The 15,788-nt window shown below is 47.6% G+C and overlaps 7 protein-coding genes across 7 annotated transcripts; 2 read left to right on the top strand and 5 right to left on the bottom strand.

Moving 5' to 3' along the window:
* Positions 1-18: 18 nt before the first annotated feature.
* On the bottom strand, positions 19-1,780 carry DEU56DRAFT_296983 (uncharacterized protein). Its single transcript, XM_041345536.1, has 7 exons — positions 1,374-1,780; positions 1,199-1,317; positions 987-1,148; positions 842-917; positions 666-794; positions 425-606; positions 19-371 (listed from the first exon to the last, which is right to left on the bottom strand). Exons 1-7 carry the CDS (start codon positions 1,441-1,443, stop codon positions 156-158), a joined length of 954 nt encoding a protein of 317 aa, XP_041209448.1. The 5' UTR covers positions 1,444-1,780; the 3' UTR covers positions 19-155.
* A 372-nt stretch (positions 1,781-2,152) lies between these two features.
* On the bottom strand, positions 2,153-3,777 carry DEU56DRAFT_856398 (uncharacterized protein). Its single transcript, XM_041355266.1, has 8 exons — positions 3,571-3,777; positions 3,449-3,505; positions 3,267-3,385; positions 3,055-3,216; positions 2,912-2,987; positions 2,733-2,861; positions 2,491-2,672; positions 2,153-2,437 (listed from the first exon to the last, which is right to left on the bottom strand). The coding sequence occupies exons 2-8, from the start codon at positions 3,477-3,479 to the stop codon at positions 2,219-2,221; spliced, it is 918 nt and encodes a 305-aa protein (XP_041209447.1). The 5' UTR covers positions 3,480-3,505; positions 3,571-3,777; the 3' UTR covers positions 2,153-2,218.
* Positions 3,778-6,752: 2,975 nt separating this feature from the next.
* DEU56DRAFT_942130 (Alpha/Beta hydrolase protein) lies at positions 6,753-7,939 on the top strand (the record flags this gene model as incomplete). Its single annotated transcript, XM_041358941.1, has 8 exons — positions 6,753-6,975; positions 7,035-7,184; positions 7,245-7,274; positions 7,331-7,390; positions 7,447-7,500; positions 7,569-7,592; positions 7,671-7,814; positions 7,878-7,939. The coding sequence occupies 8 exons, from the start codon at positions 6,753-6,755 to the stop codon at positions 7,937-7,939; spliced, it is 747 nt and encodes a 248-aa protein (XP_041209446.1).
* A 281-nt stretch (positions 7,940-8,220) lies between these two features.
* On the bottom strand, positions 8,221-9,543 carry DEU56DRAFT_735068 (uncharacterized protein; the record flags this gene model as incomplete). Its single annotated transcript, XM_041348428.1, has 7 exons — positions 8,221-8,433; positions 8,491-8,672; positions 8,740-8,874; positions 8,927-9,002; positions 9,072-9,233; positions 9,286-9,404; positions 9,468-9,543. 7 exons carry the CDS (start codon positions 9,541-9,543, stop codon positions 8,221-8,223), a joined length of 963 nt encoding a protein of 320 aa, XP_041209445.1.
* Positions 9,544-10,935: 1,392 nt separating this feature from the next.
* Positions 10,936-12,413, top strand: DEU56DRAFT_296820 (uncharacterized protein). Its single transcript, XM_041345535.1, has 3 exons — positions 10,936-11,045; positions 11,099-12,265; positions 12,319-12,413. The coding sequence occupies exon 2, from the start codon at positions 11,410-11,412 to the stop codon at positions 12,229-12,231; it is 822 nt and encodes a 273-aa protein (XP_041209444.1). The 5' UTR covers positions 10,936-11,045; positions 11,099-11,409; the 3' UTR covers positions 12,232-12,265; positions 12,319-12,413.
* A 363-nt stretch (positions 12,414-12,776) lies between these two features.
* DEU56DRAFT_735057 (tetrapyrrole methylase) lies at positions 12,777-13,422 on the bottom strand (the record flags this gene model as incomplete). Its single annotated transcript, XM_041348427.1, has 2 exons — positions 12,777-13,079; positions 13,132-13,422. Coding segments are annotated over 2 exons (594 nt in total), but the record flags the coding sequence as incomplete, so codon positions are not given.
* Positions 13,423-14,369: 947 nt separating this feature from the next.
* On the bottom strand, positions 14,370-14,630 carry DEU56DRAFT_735211 (uncharacterized protein; the record flags this gene model as incomplete). Its single annotated transcript, XM_041348437.1, has 1 exon — positions 14,370-14,630. The coding sequence occupies one exon, from the start codon at positions 14,628-14,630 to the stop codon at positions 14,370-14,372; it is 261 nt and encodes an 86-aa protein (XP_041209442.1).
* Positions 14,631-15,788: the final 1,158 nt, after the last annotated feature.

Below are 15,788 nucleotides of genomic sequence, written 5' to 3'. Positions count from 1 at the left end.
CGAGCACATTCCGTTGTATGAAATACAAGTCCAGAATTGTAAGGTAAATTCTATAGTCCAATCCTAATGTTCTCGCGCTGAGTAGTTACTAGCTACCACTGTCCGAATGTTATAATAAATAAGGAGGATAGCTGTATATGCAGGAGCGAAGCACACTAAACTAGTGTATGTATCGGTACTTTTGGGCTATCACCCAAGAAGGATACATCATTCTGGATGTATATACCGTGCAAAGGCTGCATAGGATATTGCTGGGAGTTTCCTCGTTCAACTTCACTTGGCGCTCCAAAGACAATCGAGTCTTGAATGTGTTGATTGCTCGCGATGCGAATGAACACCATGTAGAAGGCAATCGAGATGATCGGAACATTCTAGTGAATCTAAGCTCAGTAACGTGGATAGCAGATGTTAATAGCGGAATTACCAAGTATGCCATAATATATAGACCATTGTTCGAGAGGGCGAAACATATTAGTGAGGAGCAGAGCGTCGCAGAGTATAAAATTGCAGCGTCTACAAGCACGCGTAATAAAGGCATTCTACCCTTCGTTGTGCGAATTGCAGAGACCTTGCGTTCGAGAAACCAGATGCGATATGCTAGTAATCCTACGCACGTCAAAGTTAATACGGGACCTCAGCATCGTGCTTGCTCAGAGTGGGCTTACCTGAACTGAGCAAATTGGTTGCAAGTGTCAAGGTTATGAACGTCGCGACCAAATGTCCAGTCTTGTGGGTGAAGATATTGATGTCAATCGACGCTCGCGAAAAGTTGCAGGCCGTAAAAACACCAAACGCTGAGACAATATCAGAGACGGCTTCCCAGATATGATTGTAACCGAACCTGCGACACCACACCACATAATGCAAGGTACAATGACAATCCACACAGATTGCCAAATGAGGTAGCATCGATAAATCTTTTGATAGAAAAGTCATTTCTGTTAGCCACGCGGTTATCGAACTTGCAGATGAAAACTTGAACTCACCACCACCCCGTCGCCAAGCAGGGTTTGTAAAACGATTATCACATACTTGACCACAAAAATTTTGTCGGAAGTGTCTCCAAAGAACGCCACTGGACCGCCTGGGAACGTGTCACGATATTTCACTAGTCCATCTTCAAGACGAATGGTGCCTACGACCATATGCTTGAGAGGCTTCAGCAGATGACACTAGGTGCAAGCGGCGAGAAACTAACCGCGGTACTCAGCAAAAACATCAAGGTGGCAACTACAGTAGCTGGCCAATTGATGTTCTGTATGCGACGGCCGTAGGTGATCATCCAGATGGTCCCTATGAACATGAGAACTGAAAAGCCTGAAGAACGCTAGCTTGGGTGGGCGTGGCACGGGTAAATTCATTGCGATACCTACCGTATAAAATGCCTTCGAGCACCGATGACATGATGGTAGCGGTATCCAGCGGGATACCTGGTGAAGCCATGGCAAAATGGTAATAGGCCTGGGGCGGATGCTACGACGGTGGCGAACTTCGCCAGTTCCATCTGTATCGTTATATAGTAGAAATGTTCGGTTCAATCAGTAACTGAATCAGGGACCGGCAGTATCTTCGCCTTTCTAAAAAATAGAAGTTGCTTTGAACGCCAGACCGTCGGACGCATGTTTCGCACCAGATAAGCAATTCTAATCAAACCTTTAATTTGACATTTGGCGCCTTGCCTTCATGGCGGGCAGCAGCTGAGCGCGCAAAACGAGAACACAGGGTCATCGTCAATCTTGGCAAGACTCTGAGATAGGTTCTTAGTAAAGTCGTGGGTCCATGCAGGCATGTGCTTAGGTAATTACATAATTTGCTCTGACTTACACTCCCGTCACAGCGCCCAGTACTAATAGGCTGAGTGTTTGCATGTGCAAGGAATTAATAGATTCAGTGCATAGGTATTATTCCGCTTCAGACTTTCGAGCCTAGCCGGACATAAATGTTCAAACAACCCAGTCACTGAGACTGGATATTTTCGGGGTCACAGGCCAGAGTAGCTATACGTCAGTGTGGGCTAATACATAACATCATTTTCAGCATGTAGTGTAATAATTGTCCGAACTTGTGGTAACCGGTACCGCGCGCATTGCAAGGTCAGGTACACATCAGATTCTAGTGATTGGGCCTCGCAGCGGAGCGCTCTCAAGGCACTGTCTGAAAGCTTGTTAAATTGAAGACGGAGGATAGCTTTATGTGCGGGGGTACATAATCTAGATAACTACACTAATGTATGTATTAATTTTGTGCCACCAGAGGAGAAGGATACATCAGTACCCGGGGGTATACTCCATATACCTTGCAAAGGCTGCATATTATATTGCTGCGAATTTCTTCGTTCTATCTCACTTGTCCCTCCAAGAGTCGAGTCTTGATTGTATTGACTGCTCGCGATGCGGATGAACACCATGTAGAAGGTAATCGAGATAATCGGGACGTTCTAGTCGATCCAAGTTCAGTGGTTTCGATAGCAGATGTTAACAGCAAAATTACCAAGTCTGCCATGACATACAGTCCATTGTTCGACAGAGCGAAACATATTAGTGAGGAGCATAGCGTCGCAGAGTATAAAATAGCAGCATCTACAAGCACGCGCAATAAAGGCATTCTCCCCTTTGTAGTGCGAATTGCCGAGACCTTGCGTTCGCCCATCCGGATGCGATATGCCAGCAATCCTATATATGTCAAGGTTACTATGGGACCTAAGCATCGCGCTTACGCAGAAGTGTACTTACCTGAACTGAGCAAATTGGTTGCAAGTGTCAAGGTCATGAACGTCGCTATCAAATGTCCAGTCTTCTCGGTGAAGATATTCATGTCAGTCGATGCTTGCGAAAAGTTGCAGGCCGCAAAAACACCAAACACTGAGACAATATCAGAGCATACGGCTTCCCGGATATGATTGTAACCGAACCTGCGACACCGCACCACATCATGCTTGGTAGGATGATAACCCAGACAGATTGCCAAACAACGTAACACCTGTAAATCTTTCGGCAGGAAGGGCATGTAAGTCAAGAAGGTTTCCAACTTGCAGATAAAAAAAAACGAGCCCACCACGATCCCGTCGCCAAGCAGAGTGTGTAAGGCGAGTATCGCATTCTTGACCACAAACGTTTTTTTGGAAATGTCTGCAAAGAACGCCGCTGGGCCGCCTGGGAACGTGTCACGATACTTCACTAGCCCATCTTCAAGACGAATGATGCCTATGACCATATGCTTGAGAGGCATCAGCAGACCACACTGGGCGCAAGTGGCGAGAAGCTAACCGCGGTACTTAGCAAGAATAGCAAGGTGGCCACTGCAGCAGCTGGCCGGTTGACGACCCTTATGCGACGTTTGTAGGTGATTATCCAGATGGTACCTATGAACATGAGAACCGAAAAGCCTGAAGAACGCCGCTAGCTCAGTGGTGGCCATAGTAGGACGAACAACTCATTGCGATGCTCACCGTATAAAATGCCTTCTAGCACCGATGACATGATGGCAGCGGTATCCAGCGGGATGCCTTGTGAAGACATGGCAAAAATGATGAGTCTGGGGTATGCGACCGTGACGTGTGGGTGGCTTCACCTGTATCGTTATATAGGTTTTCACCGGATCAGGGACCGGCTAATTGCACCAACGCACCCGCATGCAGCTGGCAGCTTCGGCATTCCAACACCTAGAACTTGTTTGAAGCACCTGGATGAGCAAACCTTTTATTTGACAATTGAACTCGGCGCCCTGCTTTCATGGCGGGCAGCAACTGAGGGCGCAAAATGGAAACATCTTGGCAAGAGTCCGAAATAGGTTCTTAGCAAGGTTGTGGGTCCATGACTCCATGATTGCAGGGATGTACTACTTAGGTAACTAATTCTACATATGTCCTTCTACCCCGGAAAAAATACTCATTGTCACTGTAAGGGCCCTGCCTGAGTGTATGCGTATGCAAGGAATTTACAGGTTGCATGAGTAATATATTCCGCGATGTTGTCACATTGACATAGCTTGTTAGCTTTAGACCCTTCTGGACCACAAACGTTTCTCGGGAAACGTTTGCGAAGAACGCCGCCCGGAAACGAGTCCCGATACTTCACTAGTGCATCGTCGACATGAATGGTACCAGTAGCAGAGTGGCAACCGCAGCGATCGACCGATTGATTCATGTATGCGACACCTGTAGGTGAATATCCAGATAGTGCTTACCAACATGAGGACTGAAAAACCTGAAGAACGCTAGCTTGGTGGGCACGAGATGGATGAATTCATTGCAACACCCACCGTATAAAATGCATCCCAACACTGATGACATCGCAAAATGATGCCTGGGAGATGTACGACAATGTAAATGGTAGCTTCGTCAGTTATATAGTAGAAATGGCCCAGCTTTAGCTTTAGACGTCACCACATCAGCCTGCACGGGCCACGTAATGGAACGTGCAAGCGTTCGACTCGAAGTCGATCGGGGGTGAATCGTGATTATTGCATTTGTTGCTCTGACTGTCTCCAGCTGTCTCCATGGATAACACCAAGCAACCGTGGCTCTGGTTCTGACGGAATTGGAAACAGGATCCTGTCTCTGTCAATCAGTGCTCAGTGCTCAGCATTCAAATCGGACGGATAACATTCACCACGTACAATATGCTACACGAGGTTAATTATGTTCTTGAAACATGATACGAGGATCTCGGAGAAGGTATTTTCTGATGGGCCGGTTATTCGTAATTCAAACACCTTTTGTCCTGCCACTTCTGGAATCCTATAAGCTGGTAATTTACGTATTAGCGCATGCTCACAATTTATACTTAAGCAGGCGATCCAAACGCATGTCTTGACGGTCTTCATTCGTCTATCCTTATCGTTGGCCTAGGAAAAACTGGTCAGCTCACCTAGTCGCTACATAGTACTGTACCGCAGTACAGTAGTATGCAGTGACCAGGTGTGTTGGAATCATACTTTTCAGCACCTTGATCGTCCCGCACCACAATCATACGGCCGGCCTGTACGGTCACATGGATGTTTTTTTAAAAAATTATGTATTGGCCGCGTAGTACAACAAGACGAACATCAAGGAATCGGGTATTCAGTAATGGCAGCACGAGTAAGACGCCACTGTCGCTTTACCAATGTCGATGTCCCGATATTGTTGGATCTTGGCGTCGGATTGGAGACCAGCATGCATACTGAAGGGAAGTAGGTTCATGAGCACTCGAAAAATCTCTGCAGCAACGACGGCCGAACTTGTACGGAGTGCAGAGGATTAGTATACCCATAAACAGTGGCTTTTACTTACCGCGAGCAGCGGCCCACCATTGAATACAGTCACAAGTCAAAGTCCTCCAAGGGCAGCCTTCTCAATGATCGATGCATCCTTCAAGTGTCATTGGGCGCTTCTTATACCGGGCTGTAAGTTGATCCTGAGCAAGGTTTCTCCTGCTATTGAGGAGTGTGTATTGATGGGGTAGCGGCTTAGATAGTGCTGACGCGGCAACTCTTAAAGTTTACAGCCCATGAGGTAATCACCGCGGCGTCAACCGAACAACCTTAGTCGCGTCGCTATGACATCATCCGGGGTTTTTAACTTTTGAACACTCGCTATCAAGGAATGGGACGGTTTATCATTTGACTGGAGTTCGTCCTCAGCTCTTGCTGATGCAGTCCAATGCCATTTATATCGTCCACGTTCGCTAGCCCATTGACAGATCACTGTTTCCCTTCAGTCGTACACAACGGCACACAAAGGCAAGGGTGGAGACCGGCGTCCTATACTTTTCAGATGTCTTTGCGCCTTATCAATGTTTGATTGGTTCAAGACTACCATGGCACTTAATCAGGGTATGTTTCTATTTGCATGGGCATTTGTGATCAGGTATCTCGACAAACCTGGGTCCGATCGTTCGATGTGGAGAACAAAATCGGTTGAGCAGGGTAGGGCTGGGGGAAAATGAGTGAATGATGTAAAGGAAATATTTCATATGATCCTTTTGTCGCCTTGTGTCTTTTCAGGTCGCGGTCACTGATATGTTGCATGTGAATGCTTCTCACATCCCACTAAAGTGTCTGAGGAGCTTTTGAGCAAAGGGAAGGTCCTGTGACTCAAATAACGCCCGTACTGAACAAACCATATACCATTAGTGCCCCTGTTACTCTCTTGCGCAGGCACGGACACGTCTTCCGATCCTCTGAAGCGTTCTTCGCTCATAACAGCCCACAGAAGAGGACCCTGTATTCCTAGCGTCGTTCTGACGCCAAGTCGAAGACATCTTGGAGAAGAAGGTGACATACTATTTCCAAATATCCAGCAGTATTTTTCATGGATTTGGGACGAGGGGAGATCCCGAATTTGAGCGCCAAAGTCAGTATTCGTCGCCTTTTCCATTGATTTGAATCCTTCACATAACTTCACTGTTGATAGGGCGGACAAAAGAAGAGTGCTACGTGGAATAGTTCAAGCAGTTTACGAGTCACATGTTATAGATGCCGTTATTAAGTGAAATGATTCGTTTCTGTAGATCACGCTCACCTTGTAGATCAAATAGACTGGGATACTATTTTTAGCGTGCTGAGTGTTCTCTCCAAGGGTGCAGCTTATCCCCCCATACTCGATCATCCGGCAACCAAGTTTTTCGTGATGCTTCTGCGGAGGTTGAACGTTGATGGTCAACGCCACTATCATACACCGTCGACGGACCATCGTCCCGAACATACGAGGCTCACACGCCCGTTACATATTAAAGGGTGGAAGCAACTCGCCCATACGCACCATCACGACAATGTCCCCCACACTCGCCGCCGCCCCCGGTGCCTGCTGCTTCTCTGGTGTAAAACATACAGGCACACCCGTTGGCCGCATCGAGGACCTTGGTGGGATCCAAACATACATATCCGATCCTCCTGCTTCTGCTACAACACAGAAAGTGATACTCTTCCTGTCAGACATTTGGGGATCGCTTTTCGTGAACAATCAGTTGCTCCAAGATTATTTCGCGTCTTGCGGTGCGTCCTGTTTTGTCCGCTTGTCAATCATGGAACGAACATGAAATGGATGGGGCTAGGCTATCTCGTCCTTGGGCCGGATTACTTCTTCGGTGACTCCGTGCCAAACCACCCGCCTGACCGCGATCTCGATACGTGGCTTGCAAATGCACTGAAACCTGCTGTCGACGCGTTCCCAGCTTGGCTAGAGGCCGTGAAAGCAAAATATGGTGCGTGGCTTGTTCAAATCTCGCATAATTTATCGAGATATATTCTTGAATGATGCACAGGGAATGAGGAAACCAAGTACTGCGCTGTCGGTACGTCAGTATGCAAGCAACGCCAAAAAAAACTAACCCCCCGGGCCTATGGTCAGGGTACTGCTTTGGAGCACCGTTCGTCATGGACTTGTGTTCTGACGGATCTGTAGTTGCTGGTACGTCATTCAACCCCTCTCAAATTGACAGAAGGATGTCCACGTGAGAACTCTAGGAGCTCTCGCTCATCCCACATTCATTTATGAAAGCCACTTTGAGAAACTTGACGGTACGTTTCTCGTGCTTAATATATTGTTGTGCTGCCAAAACTAACCGCCAATCATTACATCACCGCAGGACCTCTCCTTCTCTCATGTGCAGGTAAATTTCCTTCAGTTCTTCAAATCCTTACAATCGTTACTAAGTGAAACCCTGATTCATAATCCCATTCTCATATAGAGGAGGACCATTTATTCCCTCTCGCCTCTCGTAGACGAGCAGAAGATATTTTGGTCGCCCGTAAATGCACGTATCATTTCCAGGTGTTTTCAAGTGTCAAGCATGGGTTTGCTGTACGAGGCGATCCTGGCGTTGAGACGGAGCGTGAGTGGCCCAGTCTTATTTTTGAAATATCGATATTGACAAGGTCTTGAATGCTTGATGCAGGCTGGGCAAAGGAGGAGAGCGCTAGGGGGATTGTGGGCTGGTTTGATCGGTTTACGGTCTAGGTTTGTTATGTCGGGTGAAGTGAGATTCAGTAGTCACAATAGGAGAACTATCACAAGAGCGCACAATGTAAAGTAGAATCTAACGCAAAGAACGAAGTGGGCACATTGTTCTGTCATTTGAATCCGGCACACACTTGCCAGTTCCGCTTCCAAAAGATTAGACCCTCAATGCAACGAAAAGTACAGAGTAATTAAAGATCCTCGTGCCGAGATGGCTACTGCCTGAAAGGTTGTGAAATAAGTGGTATAGCTATATACTATAGATCGATCAAGCCAGATAACTACACTAATGCCATTTTCGGGCTATCAACCATGAAGGATACATCAGTCTGCTTGTATGCACCGTGTAAAGGCTGCATAGGATATTGCCGCGAATTGCTTCGTTCTGTGTCAGTTGTCCCTCCGCTGACAGCCGGGATGTAATGTTGATTGTTTCGATTGGTCGCGATGCGAATAAACACCATATAGAAGGTAATGGAGACGATCGGGACACTCTAGAAGTTGATCGAAGCTCAGTGATTTGCGACAACAGGTAGTAACAGCGGAGTTACCATGTCCCCCATAACATACAGCCCATTGTTCCCGAAGGCGAAACACATTAGTGACGAGCAGAGCGCCGCAGAGTACAAAATAGCAGCATCTATAAGCACACGCAATATAGGCACTTTAGTTCTGGTGGCGCAAACTGCAGAGACCTCGCGTTCGATCATCCAGATGCGATATGCCAGTAATCCTGAAAAATTCAGAGGTCAGTATCATAATGGGGCCTCAAAATTGCGCTTGGGCAGAAAGGTGCTTACCGGTGCTCAACACATTGGTGGCAAGTGTGAAGGCAAGGAACGTCGCGACCCAATGTCCAGGCTCGCTGTTGAAGAAATTTTCGATATCACTAGTAGTTGCTTGCGAAAAGTAGTAGACCGAACAGACACCAAACGCTTCGAGAGAACATCAGAGCGCACGACTCTTTGAGTATGATTGCAACCTCACCTCCGACACCGCACCACATGATGCACGGTAGGATGATAATCCAAACAGACTGCCACACGACGTAACATCGATAAATCTTTTGAGAGAAAGTGAATTTCTATAAGCCACGCGGGTTTCCAGCTGGCAGAGAACAGCTTGAACGCACCACCACTCCGTCACCAAGCAGAGTTTGCAACGTGTATATCGCATTCTTGGCCACAAATGTTCCTCTGTGAAAGTCTGCGAAGAACGCCATTGGACCTCCTGGGTACGTGTCACGATACTGCACCAGTCCAGCTTCGAGATGAATGATCCCTATGACTATGTGCTGGGGAGACTTCATTAGATGACATCGCCAGATGGAAGAGTGAGAAGCTAACCGCAGTGCTTAGTACAAGCAGCAGGGCGGCGACCGCAGCGATTGGCCGATTGACGTCCCGCACGCTTTTTTTGTCCGTGAATGTCCATACGAAACCTATGAACATGAGGACCGAAAAGCCTGAAGAACGCTAGCGAGTCGGTCACCTGGGAATGATACAAGCAAACGCACTGTGATACGCACCATATAAGATACCTTCCAGCACTGATGACATGATGGCAGCGGTATCTAGCGGGATGCCCGATGGTACAGTAGACATGGCGAAAATGATGCCTGGGGAATTGATGATAGCATGTGTCGCTTCGCCAGTTGGACCCATCTACATAGTTATATAGTAGAAACGATCGCCCAACTTGAGATAGCATCACATCAGGGATGCAACAATGCATGCTAGAGCGATTTTGTTGGTTTCAGTTGTTGACAAAGCCTGAAACGAGACCTTGGCCGCCCAGTCAGAACAAGTTGAAGTTGTAAGAGGGCATAGTACCTGTAATTAATTTATCTTTATCCCGCTACTTCCCATACAAGACAGTACCTGTAATCGATTTAACTTTGTCCTGTCACTTTCCATACAATTAGTATTACAGTGACCATAACCTGAAGTAAGAATATGAATCGCACCAACTCAGCCACCCTCATTCGTCTACACTCTGCCTAGGGAAGACTATTCAGCTCGCCTGGTCGCTAGATAGTATTATACTGCGCAATACGAAGCTCAGATGAGCTGGAATAACTTGTTGCAGCGCCTTGTTAGTTCCACATGGACACCGCCATGACAAATCTATTATTAGGTTGACGAGTGTGCAAAGTGATTGGCGCCGTGCGGTTCGTTCTTGTCAAGCTTCAAGGGATTCTCCTACTAGTCGTCTGGCAGCCTAATAACAATTCTTTTATGCCTAATCTTGATGTAGTACTCGAGATCATCTTCCTGGCAGTGCTCCGACGATAGGACGTATGAGTCAGAGTCAGCTCGAAGCTGGCTGTTGTATAGTATGGGTGGAAAACAGTCTGCAATAATGATTGTGAGGTCGGCTATTGTTGTGCGTAAGACTCGCGGTCCAACCTGCCATTGGTCCAACTCGGGATACCATCAGCTGAGTCATCCTACTGTCTTTCCGCTGAGGCGAAACTAAAGTTGCCGAAGTGAACTCTGATAGTGAAGAATCAAGATCAACCATCTAGGGCCTTGCAAGTTCATTGTTGCTCAGCAGCTCGATGTTCATCAACTCCCAGTTCCTTCAAAGTGCAGTCTTCCCTTCAACTCCCTTCTCTGAATCTTCAGGACATAAACACCACGTTTTTTTTTCCAAATCCAACTCAACAATCCAATATAGTGCGTTTAATTGTCCCTTGCTCTCCTCAACCATCGTCAATACTTACATTTTTCAGGCTGTGGTGTACTCCTAGCATGTGCGGATCATTGTTTCTGTTCATTATGACCTGTATTTGCAGCCAGGAGAACCAGTAGAGTATAACTACCGTTAGCCTTTCAATTCGAGGTCGAAGTAGAAGTTATTGACAATAATAGAAGTAGGTCCTTGGATCAAATTCAACACCTTGAACGATGATCACCATATGCATATGTGCGTCACGGCCAGGCGGTGGAATGCTATTCATATAGGACGTCGAAGGAGGAACTGGCAAAGTCCTGGATTCAAAAATGGCACTCATTTGAGTTGATTAATGAGGTGCGCGTCGTATTCATGCGACCAACCTTCTGCCTTAAGTAGTTCTCATAGGACGTTTAGCGCTCAGCGACTGGTGAAGTGTATCATTTTTGTAATATGATCAGCACTGATACTTTGTTCGCGTAGTCTATTACCTGCACTAGCAGATAATTTACTGGACCATCATAGTGGTCAATGTGAATGGTCGCTCGAGTTCGTCGTCATTGTTCGCTTGCACAAACGCTTCCATGGTTTTTACCACCATGGTCAATCCATAGGCCCTCACATGTGGCGACTGATGCTACCCACGGCATTGTTTAGTCCAACGCCGCAATTTCGCTGTGGGTGTTCGAGGACAATGTTTCACATGTGGTGCGTCCATAGCTTTAAACCATTTAAAAGCGTGCAGTTCTATAAGGCAGCTATCACGTTCGCCCCACCGAGCGCGCCTTCACAAAATGGAAAAAAAAAATTCACTCCCCTCATCTTCATACAATCTATTTATCATGCCTAGCCGCATCCTTCAGATTGCGCCCAACGCTACCCTAAGGCTGGTTCCGCGCTCTCCCGATCGTTGTGACCGTGATACACGTCAGATAACTGACAAACACACACCACAACCTCAAGACACGTCCTCGCTCAACACTGTGCTACCCCCGCGCCTGAAACGTCTTGCCGAGCGTCCGAAACACTCCAGCACTTCTGGGAGCTCCGGCTTCGACTCAGGTCTACCCCCTCGCTTGGAACGCCTCTCCAAGCCTCAGAAGCACTCCAGCACTAGTACTTCTGGGAGCTCCGACCCTGACTCAGGTCTACCCACTCGCCTGAAACGCCTAGCCAAACGGAAGCACTCCAGCTCTCCTGAGCGAAGCACGACAGACAAAAGTCGGGTCGAATTGGACAAGCCCCGTCTATTCATCAGAATTCCTCCCTCGAAACGCCCGATTCCCGTTACAAAGGACGATAAATCAGACGATAGCCACGCACAGGACAACGAGGAGACCCGAAGCCTTACAGAAATAAGTGGGGCTAAATCAGACGCGGCGAGTCTGTTTATTAAAATTCCGCCTCGCCAAACTGTTACTGCGACGAACGAGAACTGCGACGATACTAGTCTACAAGAGGAAGAGGAAGAAAGCAGCTACTCCGAGAGTAGCGATGACGAGTCGGACGAGGAATATTTACCTCCACGCAAGCGTCAGCGTAGATGTCTTGAAGGCATCGCCAACCTCCCGACCTCGCGGGCCCGCTCCCGCCCCAGGCGCAACCACTTGCTGTGATTACATCTGTGTCACTACGATGCGAATATCAATGGTGCGTATTTTATCCTTTTTGCAATGGTTTGGAAAGCTGATGACATGCCATAGAAACGTTGCCTGTGTACTATAGAGGATTTGGAAAGGGTTCTTTACTCGAAGGGACAATCGTACTATAATTTAGCTACTGAAGAGTGATTTATGAGGAAGGTGTGCAAGCGCAGCCGTTAAGACGTTAAAGAATTGGATCCAGACAAAGCATGGTCACAAATTGATGGCTCAGCCGCTTGATCTTGTTCAACGCCCGTGTCTGAGACAATACTTGTTTGATTGATACTGATGAGTAGCTGCATCAAGGATTGCCTGCCAGTGTCAATTCTCTATGCATCAAGATCAGAATGTTCGAGTCCCAGACTATTATCTGTTCAGAAGTAAACTTAGATACGAATAAGCACTGTATACGACATAAATCCCTGCAGATCGAGGAATAGATCTTCATCACCTATACCTCCGCCCAGCCCTGATCAATTCCTTCCCGCATAACCCACCTGCCTCCACCTAACCACCTTTTACCCTCTCTTCCCCCTCTTCCAGCACGCTCGTGTCACCTGTGCCTTGCAGTGCCAACATAACCCACCCAACAACTGCCATCCCCGGAGGTCTATGTTCACTCGGACGGTCCAACGCTTCACATACTCCAAGTTTACTCGCAACGACCCGTTGATCAGGCATCGAGCCGCGCTCAATAATATAAAGGACGCCGCGAGTGAAGATGAGATGTCTGGGACGACGAGCGGTTCGAATCCGCGTGCTCGGAAGAAGAGCAGTTCTTTCCCTACGTGGACATGGACGACTGGGTTTCCTTGCTGTAGCTGTGTGATAAGATAATTGTTGGGGCGTAAGGGAATGAAGGATTGGACGTACTCTGACGACGGTGAGGCCACGTCGAGCAGCTTCGACAGCTGCGTCCATCATCTCTGATTGCGCGCCTTCGGCATTGCCGGGAAACTTGCGTGCAATGCGCACGTCGACAGTTTGAGGTATGAGAGCAAGTACAGCAGCGGGAATGAGCTTGTCTGAGAGAACATGGTCTGCGTACTTCGTAAGCGCATCAGTATGAGTGGCAATGGTGAGAAGGGAGGGATGTCCTGGGCCGGAGCCAACTAGGAGAATATGATTTTTCCTTGGAGGCAGGGAAAGTGTCAAGTTATGTAGTGAACCAATAGATTGAGATTATATACCTAAGCTAGACAGCCATGCTGACACGCAGGGCGCGATGGGGACGCGGCATAGGAAAGTCTGGGTTGACATAGTAGTAGTACTCAGGGAAAACTTAAGCTTATGGTGGTGGATCAATAATACAATTTCCACAAATGATTTTGAACCCCTGCAGGTTGTGCACTACAATAAATGACCCCCACAAGTTGGGCCTTAGGAAATTGCCGCATCTGTGCCGCACCCTGCTGCACCCTACTCAATGTCTTATATGCCTCTACAATACGTCTACGTCGTACGAAACTGTCTGAAATATGATTTAAGAATAAGTAATACTATATTCCAGGTGTTTGTGTAAGGCTAACAGTGGTACTACAGTGATATATGTACTTGATGGGTGCGGCAGTGATGCAGTAGTGGTGCGGCAGTGATGCGGCACGGTGCGGCAATTCTGTTGTTGGGTGCGGCAGTGGCTGTGCACTACCGCACCACTGCACCGACACCAAACCACCCTTCTTATCAAGTCCACTTGCAGCACCGTTATGAGCAGCTGCGCGAAACTTGGTGAGAAGACTCAACGACCCCTCACACAGGCTCGCGCCTGTCAGGTTTGGCGCCTCGATGCCTCCGCCTATCATTCAACACCTGTCTTTGCTGGTTGCATGCCTTGCCTGACTTCACTGTCACACATCTCCTCGACCACGTTCTGCAGCAACCTGTGCAAACGGATAACGGGGCTTTAAGGTATGTATGTCATATCTGTGTGGCCTTTTGTCCTTGCAAACTGAGTCTCGTTCATTTCAGAGTACAAACTACTACTACGAGGCCCCAGCCTATGAAGCCTTGTGTATCTTCCTTGGTCGTGGCCGCGGTTTGGTTTTTTTGGTGTGTTTCTCTTTCTTAACTATGTCAGGCTCACTTCCCTCGCTAAAGTTCGGTCCACACTATTAGTCGAACCATGTCAGACTGATCCGCGATGAAAAGCGATGATGACGCACGTCTACTTCTCCTTCAAATTCTGGTGCGTATGAATCTCGGTCGCCATGATTCCAGTGCTCAGGGAGGCCCTCATAGGGATTACATCGGTCTTGGTGTGCACCAGCATCTTTTTCCCATTGTTCATTTCCTGCAGCTCCTGCAGCCAACGAGAGCTCGAACATCTGCTGTTCCAGTATGCCAAGACACTCCAAGTCGGCGTCTATATCCATCGAGGTCAGATCATAGCTGAGTTGGAGGTCAAGCCAGGCAGCCTGGAGCATCGTGTTTTCTTGCTCTTCAGGAGTAGGAACTGAGTTCACGTCAGGTCCTGACGAGCGACGTTCAATGAGGATATTGTGGGCTGGCTCCTGGAGTAAGTTTTTCTTGCGCTTCGAAACTACGATAGTGCAAGCATGTGCATATGTAGCACAGTTCAGCCAATTGATAATTCATTTAGCTGCACCAGGGACATGTCTGCCGCACACAGTACCGCATCCGTGCCGCAACATGCTCAAAATTGTTCTCTGAATTCAGACTCAAATGCATTAGTGTGAAGTGGATAATCAAGGAGTCGGACGAGAAACACTCCTAGTTCATTTATTTGGTGCACCAGAACAGTGCAGGCCGAAAATAAGTGTAGTACTTATGATTTGGTATGGGTGCGACAGTGGTGCGGTAGGGTGCGGCAAGTTGCGGCAGTGATGCGGCAATTTACCTGAGCCCCCACAAGTTCCACCACCAAATCACATTCAGCACAAAAAACTTATAATGGAACCAAGATACGTTACTTCGGAATCGTCTCACCCTGTAGAAACCTCGCTTCAGCTCTACTTAATTAACTCTTGAGCTCCATCCTTGTCATTGTGCAGTATACTGCACATGCCGTTTAATTTAACTGTGTCGTTGTTCAAGAACTCTCCCGCCCTCTCCGGATCGCCCAATGAGCTCATCTACGTACAATATGAAGGGTAACGAATTCACGATCTCTGGCATGAGATGTTCCCATCCATTTGCATTTTCACCAGCCAGCAAGTGTTTGTGGCTTCGAGCGTGCCCTCGGATTCGAACGATGGCTCTTGTAGGCTAATCATCCGTTTAGTGGAAGAGGCAAGGACACTTGCACCACACGTTCAATCCCGGCCACTGACGAAGTGAACTTGATTCTTGGTAGTAGCCCCATTGATGTGAGACCCAGGTTTATGATAGAAAATTAACTTATGCTATTCAACAGTTGCCTTCAACGACTGATACCCCGAGAGCCAAAAGAAGACAACATTCGCTTGGACTCAAGTAACTCAACGTTCAACTCTGCTTTCTTCGATCAACCGCCACGTACCTCTAGCAGTGCAAACGCTCAGTTGGATACGATTTGAACCTAAACCCTCGCC

Source organism: Suillus clintonianus, assembly GCF_016758775.1.
Source record: "Suillus clintonianus strain FC179 chromosome Unknown DEU56scaffold_28, whole genome shotgun sequence".
Lineage (NCBI taxonomy): Eukaryota > Fungi > Basidiomycota > Agaricomycetes > Boletales > Suillaceae > Suillus > Suillus clintonianus.
The sequence above is the reverse complement of the archived record's forward strand: the minus strand, read 5'-3'. Positions and strand labels throughout refer to the sequence as shown.